Source organism: Camelus bactrianus, chromosome 6 (genome assembly GCF_048773025.1).
Source record: "Camelus bactrianus isolate YW-2024 breed Bactrian camel chromosome 6, ASM4877302v1, whole genome shotgun sequence".
NCBI lineage: Eukaryota > Metazoa > Chordata > Mammalia > Artiodactyla > Camelidae > Camelus > Camelus bactrianus.
The window spans coordinates 70629020-70645516 of NC_133544.1; the positions used below are offsets into that span (position 1 = coordinate 70629020).

Genomic DNA, 16497 nt, shown 5'->3' on the forward strand with positions numbered 1-16497 from the left:
CTGGATCTATATATAGCTATATTTGCCCATCTAAACATTTACCGAACATTTACTTTTTGACTTTGTAGTGGAGCCATCAGTGCCCATATACCCTCAGGCTGTCCCTTGGTGGTGTATGCCCGGCCCACCTGCCGGAGGGCTTCCTTTGGAGGCCCTTCCCAACCCCACCTGTGTGCAAAGCAGGCCAGACACACTGGAGACGTATACCCTGTAGAAGCAGCCCTTAACCAATGACTGATGGAACTTGCTGTATAAATACCCCAGGCTCCTTTGCCTGGGGTAGGACAGCTCTGAAGTCCGCTACCCTGACTCCAGAGCAATGACCCACTTGACAACACACCTTTTATAAGCTGCCATCTCCGTTTTTAACTCAGATCATCTTTCAAAGTAAATTACTTGTATTCAAATCCTTGTCTCAGGGTAAGCTTCTGAGAAAACCCAAACTTATGACAAACATTCAAATTTCACCCAAACTAAGATGACCTTTGAAAGTTTTCACCATCATTATCCATTTTTTAGATGAGAAAACTGCAGTAAAATAACTTGCCTAAGGCCAACGTTTGGTAAATGGCAGAGTCAGGAGAGGATTCCAAAGACCACGATGCTGTGTGGCCTCCCATGGACTCCTCTGTAATTTGTTTACTGCCTTATTGGGATTCAGATGTAGCATGGCCAGGGCATTTCTCTGATCAAAACTGTGTGCACGTGCGTGCATGTGTGAAGTGGGTGGGGAGGAGAGTACTGCATTCTCTCACTTACTTAACTCCAACTCCTGCCTCTGATAGGAGGATTGAAGATTAAAGTTTGCAGTTTTATTTTTCTGTCTTTCTGGATACCAAGAATTTAACATCTCAGCGTTGAGCAGGGAATGGGCTGAATGTGACGTGGGATGTCAAGTACTGCACATGAGTAAGTTTATTTCAGTGGTGTGTAACAAAGCCCCCTATTTTCATTCTTTACTCTCCTCTTCCCTCTTTAAGACAAACACAGCACTCTATTTCACCATCCAAGAAAATCAGGCTAGATTCCTTTGTATCTTCTGTAATTTTTAATAATTTATTTTTCTTAAGTTTGAGAACACTTTCCTTTTTAAGATCTCATTATGGAAAGTTATAAGCACACACCACAGTAGGCAAAAAGCAGGTAAGGAACCTCCAGGGACTCATCCAGCTTCAACAATGATCAGCACATGGCCAGTTCTGATCCATCTATTCCCCACTCCTCCCTTACTATTTTAAAGCAAATCCCAAACATGGTATTTCATCAATAATCACTTCAGCATATATTTTATAAAGTAAGAATGCCTAAAGAAAAAACCCCAGTGCATCATTAACATGCCTAACATGCAATCAATAGTAATTCCTTCACATCATCAGATATCCAGTCAGCACACACATTTCTAAATACAAATAATTATATAATAATGATGAATATGTGTATATTTTTAGAAAAAGATTCACACGTTATGACTGGTTGAAATATCCTTTAAGTAGCTTTTAGTCCAGAGGGTCTTCCTCTATCTTTCTTGCAATTCTGAGGGTGCACTTTCTCAGTTAACTGATGCTAAGTCCCTCTCACGCAGACGTCAGTGGCCGCTGGCCAGGGAACAGGACTATAAGCCACTGAGGACAGAAAGGGTGCCGGAGCCACAGGCACAGAAAGCGTGGGGAGCCCTTCCTTTAGGGTTTATGTGAAGCAGTGTCAAACAGTCAGGTGAACCCCAGTCACCCAGCGCTCAACTCCGCCTTGGCAATGACTGAAGACAGAGCTGGGAGTCAGGGAACCACAACTATCTTCTGGGAAGTGGTGCATTAGAAGCTGGAGTGACTGACGCAACGTGTGGCCTGAACTACCTGGGAGTAGAGGTAAATGGCAAACCCACCAAGGCAGGCTGGATGGAGTAAATCTGGAACCCATGATGCTAATGAGCTGAGGAGGGAGCATGAGAACTCCCTATGCATTTGGCATTAAATAAGTGAATGCAAAATTAACCAAAATGATTAAGTGCTCATCAGCTTTAAGGATGCCCTGTAGACCATAACTATATACGAACCAAACAGACTCATAAATCATTATGTTGGGACTTTTCTTGGCTTCTTAAATGTCCTGGATGCACCTCTTGAAATGGGGCTGTTCACAAGATTATAAAAACAAGTCCTGGGGGACAGTGGTTCAGAAAGATAAGTGAAGGGGCCAGTCAGAGCAACCTTTGCTCCTCCAACCCAGAAACCCCTAAATGATTTCAGCCCTGACTGCCTTACTACTCTGGTTATTCGACTCTGTCCTTCACTGTAAAACTGGCAAACTTGACTTTCCCTTCCCCTCATGAATGGTGCCTCCGGTCCCTACTCCATCTGTCAGTTTCAATTAATCCCTAGGGTCCCTCCAATCCAAGCTCTATCTTGGCAGCATCTTCTGCTTGAGGAGTTTGGTAAGAACCTCAGCAGTCTCCCCAGGGCCCTCGATCAGTCAGGAAAAAAGCCAAAGTAGACAACACAGCCACACCACTGCCCACCATCTCTTCTACTCCACAGAAGAAACACAGATGTACCAAACTGTAGCATCTTTGTGTTTCTACTATGTATCCTTCCCAGTTGCTATAAGATTCTCTTAGGTCACAGAGACACAAGATTTTTCCATTGTTTCTGAAAGTAAAGCTTCTCTTGAACAAAACCTGTCTGACTTTCCCTATACATTAAAAATAGCTCACCTCTAGACTTTGAAGTTAATGGAAGCATTTTTTTTTTTGGTTTCCTTCATTCATTACAACTATAATCAGTCATGGTTATCATAATTAGCATTTAGCATTGGAAAGAAATGAGTAACTACTCCTCTATCTTGTAATATCTTTAATTCCTCATTAGAATCATTTTAGTTGCCAAGCAACCTTCACTTTTATGTCTCATATGTGGAGATTATGCCAGAATTATTTTTTTAAATCAATTTTAGGATGGAACAGCAACTCTGTGTGCTAGCACACCTCTGTATAAATACTAATATTGCCTTTAAGATCATAATTGTTTAAAATGTGAATTATGGAAAGCAAAGAGTTCATTATAGTGCATCTACCATTTAAAAAGTTACTACAATTGTAGTACATGTAAATATGCATAGAAGGGAATCTAGGAAGGTCTACCAAACAATGCTCGTAGTGCCTGATGTGGTTTTTGGTGGTAGGATGGATGACTGCAATTGTCTCCTCTTTGCTAGTCGGTATTTTCTGTTTTCTATAGTGAACATAAATAATGTTTACAGTTATGAAAATTTAAAAAGTAAACATAAGAGTTGAGTCACAGTTAGATGTTTGTAAATACGAACATGAGAAGATGGATGTTAGCTGAACTTGTCGTAGGAGTCATTTCATAATACGTGTAAAGCCATCATGCTGCACGCCTTAAACTTACACAGTGATGTATGTCAGTTATTTCTAAAAAAACTGGAAAAAAAAGGAAATATGTGAGCTGAGTTAGTTAGATTTTTGTAAATAAAAGAACTTATAAAATAGTGGGAATTAAATGAAAATATATATATGTAATATATTACTATAAACACTGTTGTTCACAGTAAATAAAAGTTAACTATCACTGAAATTTTTAAAAAGTCTATGTAAGTGGTAAATCTTGTGTTATGTACATTTTACCATAATAAAAGAACATTTATGTAAGAACGATATAGATTCAGCCTGTTAATAATTTAGGAAAAAATGGATTCAAATTTGGTTGGTTTCCTAAGTCTCTACCCTAAGGATATTGGCTCTTTAAATAGATCAAAAGTACTTTCTTTCAAAATACACAAATTCCTAAAGGACATTCAAGTTCACATTCAACATCATGACAGAGACCCCATTACACCTTATCCTAGACTTTTTCAGTCTCAGAAATCATTTCAGCAGTATGACAGTGAGGGGACACTGAGGCTCTGAGTTACAAAGTGAGAGTCCAGGTACTCTGGTTTTAAGCCAACAACGATCTCAAAAACCCCCCCAAAACCAAAAAACACTAAAGTCTTTTTTCCTTCCAGCAAAAACTTATTGACAAACTTTGATCATCCACAACAGTGAAATATGGAATTACATCATATAACGGATCTAATAAAACTTTAATTAAAGTGACCATGGAACAGTCACCAAATCTTTGGAATAGGGTTTTTTTTTTCATGTTCAGAATTAATAAAGGAAAAGATAAAAGGAAACATGATCAAACTTAACTACATAAAAATGTAAACCTTCTCTTCATTAAAATCCCAAAACCAACATAAAAATGAAAATGAGAGTGAAGAAAAAAATGTGGTAAATGCTAATCAAAGAGTTAATAGTCTTTTAAATATAAAAAGTGTTTGCAAATCTCTAATAATAGAAACACTAAGCAGCAAGTGACAAATAGGCAAAGGATATGAACAGACAGTTCACAACACTGGAAATACAGTCAGTTAACAAACTTAATGGAAACACACTCAACGAAGGCTTGGTTATAGGTATCAATTGTACCTGTTACCACTTAGCAGGAAATGAAGGCAAATGACTAAACAGATGGAATTAGAAACAAATAGAGACAGTATGTAAAACATGAAGAACGGAAGTCACAAAACTGAGGTTTGGTTGGTCAGAAATAAGGGAAAGTTTAATCAGGGAGAATTTTTAGAAGTAAATTAAGAAAACAAAAACAGAATGATAACTTCAACTTCAGAAAGAGAATCTCTTTTAGTTTTTAAGTTCCATTGTCACATCCTTTTTTTTTCCTGTTACTTAAGTTTCAGGTGGACATTACAATTTGCCATCTGTATACACTACACAGTGATCACCCCCAAAAGTCTACTTTACATCACCATAGAACGACCCCCTTCACCCCTTTTGCCCTCTCCCCTAGGCCCCTTCCCCTCCTGTGACCACAGATCTGTCACTTCTTTAAGAAAATTTTTCAACTTCACTGACATTTTGACTTCCTTATCTCTAAGGTATATTGTTCCTTTTCTTTGAAGAACACATGGAGAGTTGTTTTATAAGATACTTAAATGAAAGGAACAAAAAAATGGCAAATATCACTTTCTCCTTAATAGGTAACACAAACTGAAACGTCCAGTTTTCAGCTTCCCACCTGGGCCCTCTGCTACGTAAGCATCCCCTGTAGCCGGGGGAAGGTGCTGGGAAATGTTTAACCAGGACCTCTCCAGGGCTGGGGTTCAAGAAGGACCCCTGATTAGTCGTGTCTGTCCATTTCCACGGTGTAAATAAATACTCCCAACACAGGCAACGTCAAGCTCCAGGAATGACTGCACTGACCCCGGGGCTGGAGAGAGACGCAGGTGTCACAGCACACCACGCTCACCCTCCACAGCATTCACACAGACACAAGGAACACAATCTCACAAGGATGGAGACAGTAAAATGTGGTTTAGGCGATGATGAGTTTTGAGGGCTTATTTCTATTTTCAATAGTATTGTAAGCTTATATAACAATGTTTAATGATGGCTGTGTTTAACAACTGGCCTGCTCAATTCCTGACGATGTAACAACCTGCTCTTGCAGGGTTAAGACTTTCAAGATTGTGACAGCATTAAGCTGAGTGTGGTACCTTGTGCATCTGCACAGGACGTGCAAAGCTGGCCCTGCTTTCGCTCCTGCTCATGCCCTGCTGTTTTCCTCCCAACAACTCTAGGACAACCCAATCGAGGTGGTAGCCCAAACTACCCGCAGACCAAGGCAGCAAGTCCAGCAGCTCTTACTGCTCCGGGCAGAAGCGGGCAGGTCCCACCATCAGAATTTGGGGCGGGGCCGGGCGGGGCCTGCACGTCAGATGATCTGCCCCAGGCCTCACCACTCAGTCACTGCTGTTTCAGTAGGCTACGTGTGCTTTCACACGATTTCCTCATGTATTTCCAACACGGACTTAACAACCTTCACGTCGACATACGGCCTTAAAAAGTCTGTTGGAAAAGCCGCACTCCTGGAGTACTCAGAGAAAGCACCTCTCCAGGTCCCCCAGCTAAGTCACCACTTTAGGGTCTCTGACCCATGGGGGACAGGCATATGGCAGGGAGCCAGGCCCTCCAGCACCACAGTGAACTGGTCCGAGTGTGCCTTAAAGGTGGAAATTCAGACCAGGAACACTGCCTTTGAGTGCAAGGAACCAAACTACAGTAATAAAAGATGCCCCCTTTCTGTTCATTTCCACGGCCAAAAGGCTGACAGGCAGGAAGTTTTGGGGGGAGTTTTTACAGTTGAGAAGGGATAGAAATCCAGGGAAATATGACAGACGTGGGCTCAGAGTTGCAAACCTGATCAGGGCAGGCGTCTCTCTAAGTCGATCTGGACTAATTGCCTTAGAGATGCCCTGGCTTCACCACATGACTGTCTGGTTCATATAGTTGAAAACCTATGTGCTCTATCATTTTTCAGAGGATTTGGACCGTTCAGGCTTCCGATGCTCTGGGATGTCCAAGAAGCAACTGTGCTGTAGGATGCTGTTTCTCAAAATCATTCCGTGGGTCCTCTCCGTCAAAACCACAGCAACTGTCAGCTGAATGAAAATCTCTGGAGTTGACCCTCAGGAATCTGAATGTTGAACACCCTACCCCCACCCCCACCAATGATTCCTGTTCATGTTAAAGCTGGAGAACCTCTGGTAGAGGGGAAAGAATATGAGCCTTGGAGACCAGAGGTCAGATCTCAGCAGTGTTCCCGCTAATGAGCTGGGCCACTTTCCACAGGTTACTTAACATCCCTGAGCTTCAATTCCCTGTTAATTAAAAGAGCAAAATAGCATCCACCTCACAGGGTTGTTGTGAAGATGAATGCGACCAATTCAGGCAAAGGCCCAGCACCCTACTGAGCCCACAGTAAGTAAGTGGTCAACCACTGTCAGTCTTTTGGTGTCTTGTCTTTCTCTCAGTTATAAATCTCATCTCTCTGGAAGGAGTTACTGTATTAAAATGCTCAGCTTTCCTGAACACTGTCGACCTTACACATTAACATTGCTAGGACTGCTTCTGTTCTCTATTACAGATGGAGGTGGGCTGTAAACACCACCACACAGCAGAGCACAGAAGGAATTGGAGAAATTCCCAGCTCCTCCCTTCTCAGGCCTATCAGTCTCTATACCTCATACCCAGGAGAGGGTGGACATGCCAGCCAAAGATGCAGCAAAAAGACTCCTTGGAATACACAACATCCAATGACAGAATCCTAATTCACTCCAGAGGGCTACAGATGGTCATGCCCGGGAGCTGCTCTGATGCCATGTAAGTCTCAGGACCATCCTGTACATGTGAAACCTTGTAACTGTGACTCCCAGAGGCTACTGGCACAGCTGTGGTCTTCCCCACGAAGGGCCTGTCATCACAACGGCCAGGCTTCCTGACCCTACACTCGGCTTTGTTCCTTGGAGTTGCCAGTTGTTATGTCTGAGCGTCCTTCAATGTCATGGCTCCTGGCTTCTGGTCTTATTCTCCTGCTGCCTCTGGGCACTTGGCTTTGTGCACAGACTCTAAGTGGCAGAGTGCTGAGGAACACCCAAGCCTCCCTGTGCCACAGAGGAAACCAAGGTCCTGACAAGTGTGTCTTTGCTTTCTTTGGCCCTAATTTAAAAACCAATGTAGTGTTTTAGTCTTAAGAAGTCAAGGTCTATACATCCAACTGCACCATGGTGCAGGAAAGAGACCTGTTAGTCTTGAGGTTTTTCTAGTTTGGGAAGTACAAAGCACAGACTAATTTTAATTAATTAACACTTGGAGAAAGAATTTCAGGCAGACACCATGCATATAGATGGGATGTGATAAATGTTTCTTACACAATGGAGTTTAATTTCTAATCTGGAGGAGACGAGGCATGTAGAGTGTCGGCATGGGGTGCAAACCCATCCTGTATGGCACGTGAAGGGAGCCTGTCCTAGGAGAAGGACCCAAGCACGGGCCAGCTCACACTGCAAGAAGCTCTGGGGACAGAGGACGGAGCATGAGCAGCGGGTTTACTCTTTAGACTGGGGGGCACGAGGCCAGCTGTTTCAATTCTCAGAGGCTCCATTTATTTTCTCGTTTGCCCATGGAGACAGTAACACCTGATCTGCCTATTGCAGAGCTGTTCTGAGTTTAAAAGAAAGTCAATACATACAGCCCTTCAAGAAAAAATAAACAACACTCTACAAATAAGATGCTAACTAAGCTGTGTTTCCCTTCTCACTGACAGGTAAGACAAAGACATTGAGTTTCTTCCCACACCCCACTGGGAGCAGGAGGGCTGCTGTGAGGGTCCTTTTCTGGGACACACTTGCAGTTCTGTCTCTGATGCTGTCAGTAGTTGCCGTGCATTCAGAAGGGGGCAGAACTTGGACATCTGAAGCCTTCTGTTTGGCCCCTGAAGCTGGCAGCCCTCTTACAAAATGAAAACATTATAAAAAGCCCAGATGATCTCATAGGTCTTTCCTACCTCTGAAACAGATGGCGTGATTCACATACATTTGACACAAATGTACCAGGTTGTGATGATTTGCCTCATTATGCTCAGCCAAAGAGTGGATTAACCAGCAATAATACAGCGAGAATGTAAAGCATGACCTCTCATTAAAACAGAAGGTGGGAGTGGGCTGTTTTCACGGTTAAAGCAATGAACTATGACTCAAGGCTCTGAGTTTCTAGTCACAGCTCTGTAAGCTTGTATGTGACACCGGGAGGCTTGCTAGAGGCCTTCAAGAGTACCCTTAATTTGTATGTGCTGGTCACCCATCCTTAAAAGCACTGTAATAAGCCCTCCCTCTGAGGACAGTGTGGGTGGTAATTAACGGTTAATACTACCAAAGGGAGAGCCATCAGTCAAGATGGCCAAATGCCCAGGATGCCTGAGAGAGTATTCAGACTATTAGCTGGAGTTGCTAGAAGAATGCAGATCCCACACTGCTTTTCCCCTCCACGTCAACCATCTTCCCAGTCCAGCACTCTCCAACCGACTTTCTGCAAAGAAGGAAATATTTTCTATCCACTCTGTCTAGCAGCAGGTACCCCTGTGGCTACTGAGCACTTGAGATGGCTGGTGAGGCTTAGGAACTAAATTTTACATTTGATTTACTTTTAATTAACTGAAACGTATATGTCAGTAGCTGCACATGAGTAGTGGCTGCCGCGCTGGACAGCACAGCTGTAGTCAATTCAAAAGTCCTCAAAGCATCTGCACAGAAGTGAGGTTGAGAAAGCAGTAAAAAGTAAATTAACTAATTAGTCAGTCTTTCTATTCAAAAGAGTTTTTTCCCCTCTCTTTTTTTTCAAGTTGGTGGAAAGAGTGGCTGAAAACACTAAAGGGAGAGATTACCTAAAAAAAAAAAAAAAAGCTTTCCCCACACTTCTGTAGTGCTATTCCCCTCTCTTTGCTTGGATATTAAAATAAGAAGACTCATAAACTCACTAACGAAAAACTAAGCCAGACTGCTTTATTCTAAAGCAAAACGCTTCTACACTAACCTGAGAAAATAACTTGTGAGGTAAGTTTCCAGAGAAACATCAGCCTTGCTTGTTACTATTCTCGGCTCACCTCTGAGGAGACTACAGAAGCACAAGTGAGATTCTGCCATGGACTGTTGCTTGTCCCAGTCCTGCCACGGGTCCCCAGATCCAGTCACCCCTGTGGCTCCAGCTCCACACCCCAACCCCACGAGAGGTGGCAGCTGATAATCAACTGATAACCAGAGTCAAAATCACAGACGAAAGTGCTGGCTCCCATTCCCTCCAAACATAGGGTGTCTTTTCTTACTTGCCTCTTTCATGTAAATTCTGTGGCAGGAAACTCTGCAGTACATCAGGTGCAAAGCCTTGACATCTTACCTTCTTGCCTTTGGGCAGCATTCCCACAGCCCAGGCGGGGTTTGAACAGACAGTGGCTGCTCTCCCTAATCTATGTCCTCAGCTTTGAAGGGAATTTACTCAAAGTCTCCGTGGTGTAAAGAATTTATTCTATCTGTACGCCTTAGCTTATCATTGCCCTGTCTTCTGTACATTCCCCCACCACCACCCCGAACGGTACATTTCTCAGGTATTCTAAGCTTGAATACTGAAACAGGGGTTCGGTCACTGTAATTCTCCTTCTGCTCTCATGCCCAGCCCAGTGTCAGATGCAATTAGGTGCTTAACTGGGGGCTATCGATGCTTCGTGATCATGGATAAAAGACTACTAGACTCAATGGGATTTTTAAAGCTTTGGGATTCTAAGGTACTTTTCGGTTCAACATAATCCACAAAACAAAGTCTCTTTAGCCCCTGTAGGACTCATTGAGGGGAGTGGATCAGGCTTGGATATTTTGCAGAAGGACTTCAGAATCAATCAGGTATTTTTCAGGTTGATGTCAGGATGATTTAAAGGTTAAGACAACAGCCCTGAGCTAGGCTGGCAGCTGAAGGAGCGGCTGCCCTGGGAGGAAGAAAGACAGCATAATAAAGACATTGTTGCGTCCCAGTCTTCTTAACAGTGAAAGGAAAACGAATAAAAATGCTTATTCATGAAATAGTTACAATGCTCTGGTAAAGACCGGTAAATAAGACTACCGCAACTGCAGAAGGAACTTTGCAGCTTACCAAGTGGGGAACCAGGTGAAAGTAAATACATGATGAACAGTGGCTCATCACAGCCTGGCTCCCCCTCACCCCTGCTGTCTTCCCATTTATCTCCTTGCATGTCGATTTTCCAAAGGGATTATTGTGAAATAGGAAACCATTCATTCTGCTCCCAAATTCATCCTTAACCAGAAGGCTAAAGTGTAAATAAACAGAAAGTTAATTAAAATTTAATGCCAAACTAGTAATAGTAAAAATGCTCCCTCTTTCCCAAGTTAAAATATGTGGAACAAACAATAAAGCAATGATTCTCCAAGTAGGGTTCTTGGATCAGCTGCAGCAGCATTACCTGGGAACTTGGGAGAATGTAAATTCTTGGGCTCTGCCCCAGACCTGCCGGAGCGGAGCAGCCTGTTTGGCAGTGGGGTCCAGCAACCTGGGTCACAAAAAGCCTCCACGTGATTCTGCACTAACATTTGAGAACCATGGCTCGATGTTTTGCTAAGTTGTACTAAATGAGAATCCCCCAAATGTCGATTCTTTTGCAATCCTATAAATAAGGTCTGACCGAGCACTAAACAGGTCCAGCCAATTAAGAATCCATGGTTCTGAGTTCAAACAGGTCTGCGTGTTGCACCACCTGGGGTCTGATCAAGCCTCCCCAACCATCTCCAGATCCCCAGGAGGCGCCTGGGCTGGCACTTGAGCTGAGCCCCGCATGCTCATCTGCTTCACAGTGGGAGATGGAGGGGTTCCAAAGAGGGCACAAAGGGGGACCGGGGATCCTGGAACTCTGTGAATCTTCCATCATTCTTTTTTTTAGGGGGAGGGGAACAACTATTTAGTACTTTTCAAACACTATTTCACAAATAACAATCAAAAGAACGTGCTTACAACATTAAAAAAAAAATAGGGCATCTTTGCCGATAATTGCTCATAGCTACATTAAGCTGTGCATCCTCCATGGTGAGCACGAGTGATGACAGAGTGCGGCGTCTAGATAACTCCCTGCCGACGTGTCTGCCTGCTCATTTCCTAGACCCTCGTTCCTCAGTCACAACGCTTATGTACTAGTATCTTCCAGGCACAGACTTTCTGGCTTTACCCGGTCCCTTCCTATTCCACAACTACCCTCCACATTGTGAGGGGAATTAAGACTTTATGGTCCAAATGATCCAAAGGCTTTCAAATTTCTGCTTGATAAGGTGTCTGCTCACATAACCCAGTCTTTGTGTGCCCCAAGAACACAAGGACAGAAAAGCACCAGATGCTCTACTGCATTTTAGGATATTTTTCATCACGAGAAAAACCTCCATCTTAAGAAAAATGGAAATGCAAACTCTCCTCAGTCACTTCTCGCACTTTAAATCGCACCTCTCATCACGACCTATTACGCCCACATAGTCATGTGCCACAGGCACCGCACACTGTCTCCAACATTTCAAAGGCTCAAAAAGCTATTTTTAAAGCCAAAATGCAATTTAGGTTGCTATTCCATAAAGCACTTTTTAAGGAAGAACAAAGAGAGCGATTTTTATGCATGTGGGCAGTTCACCAACTCACCGAAAGATTGAACACAGCTGTCGATGAGGTCGTCCAGGCTGGCTCCTTTGGCTAAATGTCCCAGAGACACCATCATTCGGAACTGGGTGATCTGGGCAGGGCTGGGAGGGGACGGGAGGGGGCTGCCGGCTGGCTTCGCCTCTAGTCTTGCTTTAGGTGCAGCTCTGCAGCCATGAGAAGGTTTCCTGGGGAAAGAGAGGAGGCAGGGAGTGAGAGCAGAGCAGCCGGAAGAACACACTGGCAGCTCCACACTCTGCAGGCAGAGTAAAGGAGTAGAGATAAGACAATTAATCCCAGGAGTTGGGCTGATAAAAGACATACCCCTCCCACTTGGCAAATGCACCAAACGGACTGGTTGGCTGTTAAAGAGACATCTCCCAAGCAAACAGTAAGGTGAGATTTCAGTGTTGCGAACTGGGCTCTTCATCCCGGGGTTAGGATTGCTGTGGCCTGCTTTCTCCAGTGCCCAGAGGGGAGAGGCAGACACAAGACTCTTGGCAGTTTTTAGCTCCTAGAGATACTTTTTTATTTTAGCCCTGAGACCACCAACTTGAGTCTTAAGAACTGGTTAAGTCGATCTCGTCTTCAGCAACACCAAAGTTGCTGTAGAAAGTCAGGTGGCCTCAGAAACATCTTTAAGGATTTTGGGGGAAGAAGTCAAAGACTGAGGACCTGTGTGCAGGGGGTGAGGGTTATGGGGGTGGTGGTTAGGTTTTAAGCTGCTCCAGTCTTTTTCACAAATCTTGGTTGGCTCTAAGATTCTGTTTTTCATTACTGGTAATATAGGTAATCATTCTGAGTCATTTTGATTGTTAAACACCATTCTATCAAGTCCTTACTTGGGTCCTTACTGATTGAAAAAGAAAGCAGAGCCTAGGAAAGCTTGATTCCAGAACTGAATGCAAAAGGGCAAGTCTGAACCTGGACATGGCCTGAAAGTCCAATAGGTCACCCTCATCCACTTTCACTCAGCTTCATCTTTGGTCATGACCTCCTAAGTACAAGTCAGGTTGTTTGCAAAATGATTTCAGTAGGTTAATTAAGCATTTTGTTTTCCTTTCCAACAAAAAATAAACATACATGTACATGGAGACATATCTAAAATCTTGGAAGGTTTAATAGTGATAGGTGGTGTTGCTGGTAACTTCTTTGAGCATACAGTTAATTCTCTTCTCCTGATGGTGGCTTTGGTTGTTTACTACCAAGAGGAGACAAAAGAAAGAAATATACCTTAGATTCAAAACTTGAACTGCTCACTATATATCTGATAAACACATGATGGTATCAATCAATCAGTAAGTACTTATCCTATGAGTAAGACACTGTGATAGGCCACAGAGGACCAGTGATAGTCTGTGAAGTTATTTTGCAAACTGTAAAACCTACTCATTACACGTTAGTTGTTGCTGTAGTAGGAAAGTAAACCAGGAGTTCCTTAAGACAAAAATCTAGTTGGAGAATCAGAATCAGACCATGCAAAGATAACTCTACAAATCCTGTGAGGTTAAGGGTAAGAAGTGTGATGTTCTCAGAGAAGGGAGAACCAGTTCCAGGGGGAGTGCTGGGAAAGCTTCTCAGCAAGATGCAATCTCATCCAGAAGGGGCTGAGAAGTACTCAGATCAAAACAAACTACTATATATAAAATAGATAAACATTAAGATCCTACTGTATAGCACAGGGAACTATATGCAATATCTTGTAGTAACCTACAATGAAAAAGAATATGAAAAATCTGTAACTGAATCACTATGCTGTACAGCAGAAACTAACACAACATTATAAATCAACTATACTTCAATTAAAAAAATGCTAGGACCCACGTGGATTTTGGGAGACCATCCTGTTAAAAGACAGTGGGACCACTTAATAGACAGACAGACCTGTGGAGGGAACACACTGTCCTTCAAGTTCTCTCTCAAAGTCCCTCCAGGACGCTCGTCTGGCATTAGCTGCTGGGCTCTGTTCTGACCTAGGATGGGCCCAGGAGAATCCAATCAGAAATTGGCTTTTGGGAATCTGCTAACCCAAGGCAGTGACTTCTGGTAGATCAACTTGGTGTTACAGGACTTGATCAAGTTTATGGCCATGATGGATTTTTATGCAGACCCTCTGATAGGCCCAGTATCAGATCAGTACCTGAAAATGAAAGAAAATAATCATGGCCATCCTGAATTGAGTACCTGTGATACAGCAGGCACTGTGCTGGAAATCAACATGGTCTTTACAGCTCAGAAAGAAGTTATCTCCATTTTGTAATGCTGAAACTGAGTCTACAGGAGACTAAACGACAGAGACAAGGTTGTATAACTCACATGTATGAGATCTGGGATGTGTACTTGGTACCTTTCTGATTTTATTTGCTTAATAAATATTTACTATGCTTGGAACTGTGCACCTTTCACTACATCAGAATTAGCAAGAGAAGCAGAAAACGTCAATTCAACTTAAGACTAAAGTAAAATCCCCTCAAAGCACAACTGATAACATAAAGGCTGAATCTTGCACCCTACTCCTTCTGCAGGTCCCTGAAAAGTCCTCAGACCCCAGAGTCAGAACGGTCTCTACGGTCATTCTCCAAGGTCTTCATCCATGCATATGGAGGTCCGGGCTCAGCAGGGCGACATGCCTGGACACCAGTACAGAGCCAGGTAGAAGCCTGTGTTCATGCCATGCTCCCCAGCCAGGCTCTCTTCCCTCCACAGAAGCACTGACAACTCTCTAAACCTGGCGCTGGCTGTCCAGTGTTGGGGTTATTTGGCTTTCAGCCTTATCTGCTGCCTCTTTACCATGAAGATTGCCACCGAAGGCAGAGTTGGGAAAGATGAAAAAGTCCCTCCCATTAGAAGTCTCTTTTTCTCTTAGACCTTCTGCATTAATTCTCTCCAGCTCCTGGAGGCTGTCTACACACAGCTCTTCCCTATTGGGGCAGGCAGGTGTGTGTCTACGTCTGTTTCCCAACTGGTCAATCCAGGGATAATTCCATTTTCTCTCTCAGAGGATAACATCAACCATTTAAGACTCCAAAAAACTGCCCCGGCTCTCATCCTAGTAATGTTTCCCAGTATCACCAGTAGGGGAAAACACTGGTTCAGGAGGTGATTCTCAGAGGTAGATGCTTTTATCAGAACTAGGAGGGACTGGTAAAAATCAGGCAGAAAGAACGAACTTGAAAGGAGTTTTTGGGGAAGGAAGAAGGAAAGCGAGGGGGAGAGATGCAATCAGGGGTGTATGGAGGCCAGAGAGACGCAGAGGGCTTAGGCAGGAGAAACCAGGGAGAAGAGAAACTACTAAAAACCAAATTGCGTCTTGAATGGTCAGGAAGATGAGTGTTATGTGCATCATAAATTAGGAAACTCAGCAATTTTCCTGTGGAGTCTGACTGTTTTGTGACAAACCTTCGAATCGTCTTTTCTGATGAAATGGCTGTAGATAAGGATTTATAAAGTGTTTTATTATAGGCAGGTCTAAGGGTGTTTTATAAATCCATAGAACAAATAGCCTCTAAGTCTGCAAAGGCGTGTGCATTTTTAAAGGATAGCAGGCAAATGTTTCCTCACCTGTTCCCTTGTGTATTTAAAAACAAAACAAGACAAAAAAAGGTCCGAGAGAAACAAATTAACTTGAAGGTATTTTCTGAGGCTAAAACTGGCTAGGGCCCCACCCAGTTTACTGAGAGAGACGTCAAACCTCTGCACTGGTTCAGGTGAAATCTGCTCCAGGCACAGATACCTCAGTGGAGGTCATGATTTCAAGGTGAACTTTTTTTTTTTAAATAAAATCCAGCCTAGAAGAGTAAGGGATGAAATGGACAAACAGAAGGAACAGAAAGTTCCACATCTTGCTTTGCAATGGAAGATGGCTTTTATTGGCTTCCAGTGAGGATTTCTTCCAGTCCTGTCCTCTCCCCACTCCCATAATGACTTAATTTAATTTAGTGAAGCCCCTCCTCTCAATCTGGTGCAAGGCACACTACTGGCCCCTCAGGGCACAGAGGCAGGTGGCGGTGGAGTGCATAAAAGGCCCAGAACTTTTAGCTCCAGAAGGCCCACTCGGCTAGGCTTGTTTGTGTGCAGGCTGGGCACAGCCAGGCCCAACAGAGTCTGCGTGGATGGAGGTGGGTAGAGCACAAGAGCCTGCCCATGCTGACCCCAGGCCATTGTCTCAGCAGTTATCTGGCTCCCGCCCTTTGGGGGACAAACTAAAGTTGCCTAGCCCCTCCAGGCCTCTTTCTGCCAATAGCCTTTTCACTCACGGTCACTTTCCTTCATCTTCTGTCACCCCAAGACTTCTAAAATATGTCCCTAGAACCACAGTGGGTGGGGAGGAGTGCAGGTTTCCACCCAGAAGGTTATGTGACTCGCTGGCTCCTACGCACTCACGGCAAACGCCGCTGGCCTTCCGA

The 16497-nt window shown here is 43.6% G+C and overlaps 1 protein-coding gene across 7 annotated transcripts in view; it reads right to left on the reverse strand.

Moving 5' to 3' along the window:
- RASGRP1 (RAS guanyl releasing protein 1) overlaps nt 1-16497 on the reverse strand; it is a 439223-nt gene that overhangs the window by 60458 nt on the left and 362268 nt on the right. For 4 of the 7 annotated variants that reach the window (XM_074365886.1, XM_074365885.1, XM_074365884.1 and 1 more), the window contains one exon: nt 12095-12279. In XM_074365886.1, the coding sequence (XP_074221987.1) occupies nt 12095-12170 (76 nt within the window). In that variant the 5' untranslated portion in view covers nt 12171-12279. Of the gene's footprint in view, nt 1-12094; nt 12280-13975; nt 14232-16497 lie in introns of those variants that run through there. The other 3 variants (XM_074365887.1, XM_074365890.1, XM_074365888.1) reach the window with 3 other exon arrangements.